Here is an 8,849-nt window from a genome sequence, read left to right on the forward strand (position 1 = left end):
ATGTATGTATAGATATATAGATGTCTATACAGCTTAATAGTACACATAGAGACATTACAGAGAATTGGAGATAAACCAGAGACGTCAACTCCGTACAATTGTGTCTCTCTAGAAAGACGTCTTTTTCTTTTCTTCTTCTTCTTTCTTTCTTTCATTTCTTTGCTTACAGCTGCGAGTATCATCGTCATCTTGCCCTCTCCTTCCCTCTTGTTTTCTTTCCGTTCTTTTTCTTCTTCTTCTTCCTCCATTTTTACCTCCATCCTCGTCTCTGTCATAACTCCCTTCTTCTTCTTCTCCATCTTCTTCTTCTTCATTTTCCTCTTCTTCTTCTTCCTCTTCCTCTTCTTCTTCTTCGTCTAGCTCTCCTTCCGCTAGATCTACCGCGCGGTCGTCTTCTTCTTCTTTTCTTTCTCTTTCTGTCTTCTCATCTAATCCATAGGTAAGTAAATCTCTTAGAGAAGAAATAGGGGGAGAAGAAGAAGAGTCCTCTTGAGAAAGAGAAAGAATAGGAGAAGGCAAGGGAGCGCGGGCTTGAAGAAAGGGAGGGACGGGAGAAGCCGTTGGTACCTTGCTTATACGGCATGCAAGGATAGACGTCATGCCACGTGTAGACGTACTCCCTACGAAAAGCAAAGAGAAAGAAGAAGAAGAAGAACAAGAAGAACAAGAAGAACAAGAGGGAGAAAACGAGGAGAAAGACGGAGAGGAGGAGAAAGAAGAAGAAGAAAAGAAAGAAGTCAAATGAAGACGAAGAAGAAGGCTGAAAGAGAGAGAGAGAGATCGAAAAGAGAGGGAGAAGGGAGAAAGAGAAAGAAGGAAAAGAAGTGAATTCTATCTTTCTTGCTCTCGCTCTCTATTCTCTGTATCTATCTATCTATCTGTCTAGTCTATCTATATTGCTTTGTCTGTTTCTCTCTATTGATCTATCGTGTATAGAGCAGGTCCTTAGACTTCCCGGCGCTCTCTCTCTCTCCCCATGTTGACTGCTTCTTCTTTTTCTTTTCTTTCTTCTTTCTTGAGACCATTTCTGTCTATCGACTAGTGTCTTATCTCTCCTTCTTCTTCTTTTTCTTCCTCTTCCTCGTCATCTTTCTTCATCTTCTTCTTTCTCCTCTCCACCCTAATTCTTTCCTCTTCTTCTTTCTTACCATGAAAGAGCTTTAGAGCGCGTATGCCTTGTTTGAGGATGTCGAGAATAAGGTCATTCGCTAGCTCTCTTTGTAGCTGGAGATACTCGGGGTTCAAACTTGAGAAGCAATACATTCTCCCTTCATTATTCGAGCCACCGCTCCCTTCTCCGACTATAAGACCGCCGCTCCCTCCTGGCTTTCCTCGCGCACTACGCAGCGGGGGATTGGGAGGGCATGCGAAGGGAGGAGGAAAGAGACGACGCACAGCCTACAAGGGAGAAACAACGAGGCAAAGAAAGGGAAGAGAAGAGAGAAAAGAAGAAAGAAAAGAGGAGATATACAGGAGAAAAGTCGAAGGAGGTGAAGAGAAAAGAGACAGTGGGGAAAAGAGAGCCTTAGAAAAGCATACGAGAGATAGAGAGAGACTGTACTAAAGCACGTGCATCTCGCTCTACGTATAAAGAAATAGAGAGAAAGATAGACGTCAATATGGATGTGGATGTATGGGTAGAGAGGTATGAGGGAGGAGACTGCATGCACCTGCAAGTCTGTCTATTCAGTCTTTCGAGTGTGAAGTGTACATACACCAACATAGATGTTTGGATGTGAGGAAAGAAAGAGCTTGAAGTTCGTGTAGAAAGTTTTCTTCTCGTTCTTTTCGAGACAACACTTCCTCTAGTGCTACACCTGACACCTTGTCTAGATACATACAGAGAGAGACTGGACGTCTGCTATACACTCGCCCCTCTTTATTTTACGTCTTTTGCTTATCTTCTCTCATAAGGCATAAGCGCAATCCATGTATAGGACGAAGAGACAAGAATACATACAAATCCATATTCAACACACTACACGCATGCGAGATGTCTACAGAAAGAAGCTCTATTGATAGATCCAGTAGATATATGGATATATATGCATACACATCATGTATATACATGGATGTATATATGCATTTATACATGGATATCTAGACAGTAGGTACCGCAGACAGAAGTTTCCTTCAAGAGGAAGAAGAGAAATTCATGAGAGAGAGAGAAAGAGAAAGAGAACTTACCGATAGAACGTCTTCTCCTGCATCTAGATCTTCGAGATCCATGAGTTGAACCTCGTCGTCCAGAAAAGACTTATTAGCCGTAGATAAAGAATCTACACAGCCACACAGGATTAAAAGAGAAACGAAAGATATACAGATGGATATATAGATAGATAGCTAGATAGATAGATGTATGAGTGTATACATGAGGATATGTAGAGAGATATAGATAGATGTATGTGTATGAGGACAAGCTAGATGCTCCTCACTCCCTGCTTGGGACATTGTAGACACCCGTGTCTAACTCTCGAATGGGAGAAGGAGAGAGAAAGAAGGGACTGAAAGAAGATCAAGGCTGAAGAGACTTATGAAAAGAAAAAGAAGAAAGAAAAAGCATTTAGGAAGATCCATAGAATTCAGCAATGAAAATGAATTTGATACAACATACCACGGAGAGTCACGTGAAAGAAGAGAAAAAGAAAGGATCGAGATTCGATACCTAGCAGTACGCAAAGGGAAAGACTACAGATACAGTAAAGATAGATAGATTAAAGAGAGATTGAAGAAAGATAGACTAGTGATAGGTAGATTGAAGATAGATCAGAGATTGAAGCTAGCTAGATAGGTGGATTACCTGTACTGATGGCTGGTAGGAGCTTGCTTTTAAGAGAAATTTTGAGGGGTGTAGAATCTAAAAGACGTACAGGCTCGCCATTCTCTGTCTCGATGCTAAAGGCAAGAAAGTTAAGAAGAAGAAAGAGAAAGAACCCTAGAGAAAGGAAAACTACAGGAAGTTAGAAAAAGAAGGCGAAAGAATGAAAAAGGGAGAAGGAGAACAGCAGCGAAGGAGTGGAAGAGAGAAAGAAAAAGGAAGGGCGTCATGTGAAGAAATAAGAAAGAGAGAAGGGAGCTCCTTCTTCCTTGTATGTAGATAGATGGAGAAGGAGAGAGAAAGGAAAGAGAGATAAGAATCTTTTACGGGTTACTCAACATAGATATATCTGTCTGTAGCTGTGTATACACTTACGTGTCTTTCTGCACTAGGTGTATTGCCTGTGCCTATGCATGTCTAGACATGTCTAGGCGTCTTAATAGAAGCACACTATTACTATCCTTCTCTGTATACATTTCCTAGCGTCGGTCTAGGGGCTTCGCACCTCCCTATGGTCGCTCTTTTGAGCCCATGGATTCCAATGTCTACATACATCATACATATACAGAACACAACACCCCAAGATAAAACAAAAGGATAAAAAGAAAGAGTGAGGAAGAAAGAGTGAGAAAGAAAGAAAGAAAGAAAGAGAAAGATCATATATGTAGGGGTTCACCCAGCTATACATACGTATCTATACATGTAGATGCTATACATACATATTTATACATGTAGATAGATCTACAGATAGTTAGAGTTGATCTACGTACCTGGTGCAACTCTGCTGTTTCACACGTATGTCTAATAGAGATATATATATACATACAGATACACAGAGAGGCAGATAGACATATCTAAATGTACCTATAGATACATTGGTACCATAGGAGAGAAGGTTCAATAGAAAGATGAGAAAGTTCATGGCGTCAGGGAGTTAAAGAAAGAAGACGTCTTTTAACTCACTATGAAGGGACTGCGTAGAAAGAGATAGAATACAAGCCCCCCACCATCATGCATACACCTCTCTCTATCCTTTCAGAGGCATCTATGTTTTGCTCGCTGTTCTTTTCTTTCTTTTTTCTTTTCTCGTATTCTTTCCTTTCTTGTCGCGTTCTTCTTTCTTTCTTTCGTTCCTACCCTGCGGATTTGGATAGAAGATGAATATCTTCAGACTCGATTTGCATGAGAACGACTTCTCTAGGGTAGGTGTCCATGAGGGGATTGACAATTCTTTCTCCTTCCTCCAGCGCTCTGGCTAAGGCTTGTTTCGCTTCTTCTTTCTCATCTTCTGTAAAATCTTCTTCTTCCTCCTCCTCCTCATTTTCCTCGTCGCTTTCTTCTTCTTCATCTTCATGAGCTGGACTTTCGTGGGGAGGTGTCGCGCTTATATTCGGAGAAGCGACAGAAAGATGTTCTTCTTCTTCTTGACTAGGAGGAAGTAAAGAAGCGGAATGTTGAGAAGTGGAAGACGGAGGGCGCTGAGATGAGGAATCTTCGCATGGAAACGTATCGCAAGATATACAAGACTAGGGTTCATTCAGGTGTATATACACCTCAAGGGAGAGGCTTGCTTTAGAGAAATGGACATGAGAGATCAAGTGTCTTTAGTACGCCGGGGTGTGACAGCCGAAGGTGTAGATACACCTCGATATGTAGACAGACTGCTGCATATCTACATAGAGAGAACTTATATCACGATTACTATACAGGCAGATATAGGAAGAAGAGAGAATGTAGGATGTCTAGAGGAATAAGAAAGCCCATAGGATCTGAGGGAAATAAGCAGAGAGACTTGTCTAAGGAAGACCTTCTCCGTAACCAACGAAGCTTTAGAAATCTATATCTCTTTCCACCTAGATTTAGATACAGATAGACATAGATAGATAGATAGATACAGATAGATGTATGAAGGAGAGCGACAGAGACTGTGCAGGTATGCATCTATAGATATCTTATCTATCTATTTATCTATTTATCTCCCATGAGGTTAACCAGGGCCTCCTGGAGATTTGGAAGGAAAGAGATTTACTTATCGTCTGTCTCCTATCAACGAAGCAGGACGCTATCTCTGTACATACAGTGTAGTTAGATAAGTCTCTATTTCTTCTCTCTTCTTCTTTGCTTTCTCTTCTTCTTTGCTTTCTCTCTTCTCTCTTCTCTTGCCTTACATCGATAGACAGACCTATCGACATACCTTCTCCAACTTCTTCTTGGGGGTGTGTCTTTTCTTTTTCTTCTTTTTCTTCTTCTTTGGATTTTTCCTGTGTGGCTGGTGTCTCGTCTTCTTGAACTTCTTCCTTTTCTTCCGATCTCTGCGAAGCATCCATTGTTTCATTTTCTCTCTTTTTGCCACCCTTCTTTGACGTTCCTTTTTCTTTCTTTTCTTTGACTTTCTTTTCTTTCTTACTGCTGGAAATAGAAGGCCTCGTCTTTTCCTCTTCTTTCTTGTTCTCCTTCTCTTTCTCTTCATCTCCTCTCGACTTTCCTGTCTCTCTTTTTCCGTCTCCCCCTTCCTCTGATCCTTTCTTCTTCTGCTGTGTTAGGGCCTTTTCTGCCTTCTGTTTGTCTTCTTCTTCTTCACTACTCATGAGATTCCATGGATCTTCTTCCTCTTCTTCTTTCGTCTCCTTCTTCATCTCTTCCAGATCTTCTTTCTTCTCTTCCCCTGCTCCTCCTTTACGACGTAATCCACGGAAGGGTTCCTTTCTTTCTTTCTTCTCTTGGTTTAACCCTCCTGCTTGAAGAAGAAGAAGAAGAGATGCATTTGCGTCTCCGGTCTCTTTCTTCTTATCTTCTGGAGAAGATCTCTCTTCTTCTTCATCCAGACCAGAGAGATGAGAGAAACTTTCCTCTTCTTCTAGAGATTCACTTGATATCTGACTATCGTCTTCCCCATTCGCGCCTTGTCGACGTTTCTGGTCTTCGGACTCTTCAATCGCATCTAAGGCTTGCTGAGCTAGAAAGGCCTCCCAATTTATTTCTCTCCTTCCTGAAACATCCTTCGTCCTCTGAAGGAAGCGATTGACGGCCTAAGGAAAGGAAAGAGGGGGAGGAAGAAAGGGTGAAAAAGAAAGAAAGAGCGAGAAAGAGCGAGAAAGAGTGGGAAAGAAAGAGCGAGAAAGAAAGAGCGAGAAAGAGGTGTCCCTTCTTTCTAGCTTCCACATGTCTGGTACTTAAGGTCATTGCTGTAGCATTTCAGGTGTATATACACCTCCTGATCAAGCACTGTTTAACTAACGACTCCGACCTCCTCCATTCTTATTCTATCACTCTTAGGTGTTGAGAAGAACTTTAGATATTTACATCTTGCAGGGAAGATTAGAATTTCTTGCCTTTCTCTAATCTATCTCCAGCAAGATTTCTGTAAATACATATGCAAATATAGGTATATAGACTGAGAGAATTCCATGAAGGAAGAGGTCCACTTAAAAAGAGCTAGAGATTCTCCCTTAGACAAGCAGAGAGTATGGATATTCATACAGCTAGGAATGTACCTATATCTATATATATATATCATGTATGTATGCATGCATATATAGAGTTAGATTGAAGAAGAATATAGGGGGCAACAGGTAAGAATTGAGAAACTAGGGAAGGTCCACATTCCGCGAGAGAGAGACTGAGAGATATATTTACCAGAGGGTCATGGGAAGGAAGTTCGAGAACGTAGCCTGCAGATCTTCCTTTGCGACTCGACATAAACTCCGAAGCCAAGCGAAGAGCATCAGCTGTAGATACACTCCGTCCCATACGTAATTGACGTAGCAGCCTAGGAAGATAGAAAGGAAGAAAGAAGAAACACGACAAAAGAAGACGAGGAATAAAAAAGTAGAAGAAGAAGAAGAGAGATAGAAAGGAGAGGAAAGAGAAGAAGCAAGAGAGAGAGAAGGCGATAGGGTAAGAGCGAGGGGGATGAGAAGAAATGCCACTCCAAGTCTCTCCTTGAGAATACAGAGAAACCGTCGTCATTCAATCTCGTAGATGGATTGATAGATACGTGTACTTCCACATGCATGTTCGGATGAATGTATATGCGAGTGTAATAGTATATATATATATATATATACCTAGGCAAATATATATATATATAGTGAAATGCAGATATGTGTATATGTGTGTATGTGCCTAACTGGGATGTTCTCTGAGGTAGCATGATGAGGACTATAGACGTATGTCTATATATACGTCCATATGTACGTTTACACGTCTATACGTATGTATATATGTATACGTGTATGCATATATGTATATATGTGTGTATGTATGTATATACATATGAAGGCGTGAGACGCCTGTATAAGAGACTAGCCCGCCTACATACGGTCCCAAGGAAATAGAAAGTGAGAGAAGAGAGAGAGGCTGAAAGATGAGAGAAGCAAGTAGAAGAAGAAGAAGAAGATTATGTGGTGACTGACCTTCGAGCAAGAGGAGAGAGGAGATTTCTCTTTAACTTCGAGATGGCTTGGAGAAGATATTCGGGTTGAAGCCATTCAAGACCTAATTTCTTTGATAGTCGGTACGCTACTTTACTCTTCTCTAGAAAAAGAAAGAAAGAAAGGAAAAGTGAGAAAGAGAAAGAAAGAAAGAAAGAAAGAAAGAAAGAAAGCTCTGACTTGCCCTTGAGAGGGAAGGCGTAGATCCAGGGGCAGCTTGTGCATGTATGGAGATGTGTACGTATGTATGTCTATATATGTGTATATATGTATAGATCTGTCTAGATATGTATAAATGTGTGTATAGATATGTGCATGCATGCATAGAGAGATAGGTTTGAATGAATGTGTATGTATAGCTGGTATGTATGGATACATGTATAGATATGTATGAAGATGTATATACAGAGGAAGCGCGGTGTAGATATCTCGGACAGAGTCAACGTAAGAGATTCTCAGCATTTCATTCTGCTTGCAGAACCGTCCGCCTTCACACATCCTAAATACGTACATACGTAGAGACACAGAAAACGTCCTAACGAAAGAGAGGTGTCTTACGTAGCTCCGACTCTCTCTCTTCCTTCCTTACTCTACAGAGAATTAGATGTCGATCCGTGCATACTACACATGCATATGCCTTTTATCCATACAGGTAGGTGTACATGTATATATATATATATATATGTCAATACATATATATGGAGAGAGAAGAGAGGAAAGAAAGATCTCGAAGATGGCTGGAAGAGCGCGAGCCTGGGCTTACCGGGTAAGCTCGGGCCTGTAATAAGAATAGCTTGTTTAGGGGTAAGCACGAAATTGAAGACATCTCTCTCAGCTAGCGAAGGATCATCTTGGACGATAGGAGGAATGTCGTGTACATACACTCGATTCGGATCTTCTTCTTGTGCTTTCTCTTCTCTTGGAGATATCTGTCCTACTAGCATACGGGCTGTCCCTGAAGGGAGAAAGACACAAAGAGAGAAGTAAAAAAGAAAGAGAAAGCTTCTCTCTAACTTCAAACTCTCAGGCTACAACAGATACAGCGAAAGTAAAGAAATCCCGCTGCTCTGTCCACCCGAGACAGATCTACCTGTAGACATATGTGTAGATCTATAGATATATAGACCTCCTAAAGGGTAGGTAGCTGGCTATGCCTAGAGTAGGGAGATCTATATACCTGTATATCCCTATAGATGTATATAGGCAAGTCAAGATCGATGAAGGCGTCTAGGCATCTTCTGTAGAATTGTTCGACAGCATACTTAGAGAATAGGGGTGCTATTTTCACGCACTCCAAGAAAGAGCGCCATCTTACCAATAGAAGGTCCCCCAAGTATCTATGGAGGTGTAGAGAGAGGGAAAGAGAGAGGTCTATTCCCTTCTTGACGAAGAGGTCTCGTGTATGAATGACGCTACATACACTTTAGAAGCATAACTCCTACTACTACTACTACAACGACTAAGGAGACACCTGTCAACATGCGATATAGGCGCCAAGCTATTCTATTCAAAGAAAGGAGGCAAACGAGTAAAGATCAACTCATTGCAAGTGGCCCAATATCTCCTCTAAGCCATATAGATACACATGTATGTATATA

At 41.2% G+C, this 8,849-nt stretch overlaps 1 protein-coding gene across 1 annotated transcript; it reads right to left on the bottom strand.

Annotated features, from left to right (window-relative positions):
* Positions 1 to 168: 168 nt before the first annotated feature.
* Positions 169 to 8,206, bottom strand: CSUI_000394 (adenylate kinase; the record flags this gene model as incomplete). Its single annotated transcript, XM_068060628.1, has 9 exons — positions 8,015 to 8,206; positions 7,234 to 7,354; positions 6,455 to 6,587; positions 5,013 to 5,847; positions 3,956 to 4,310; positions 2,801 to 2,895; positions 2,188 to 2,279; positions 1,149 to 1,398; positions 169 to 620 (listed from the first exon to the last, which is right to left on the bottom strand). Coding segments are annotated over exons 1-9 (2,514 nt in total), but the record flags the coding sequence as incomplete, so codon positions are not given.
* Positions 8,207 to 8,849: the final 643 nt, after the last annotated feature.

Source organism: Cystoisospora suis, assembly GCF_002600585.1.
Source record: "Cystoisospora suis strain Wien I chromosome Unknown contig_171, whole genome shotgun sequence".
Taxonomy (NCBI): domain Eukaryota; phylum Apicomplexa; class Conoidasida; order Eucoccidiorida; family Sarcocystidae; genus Cystoisospora; species Cystoisospora suis.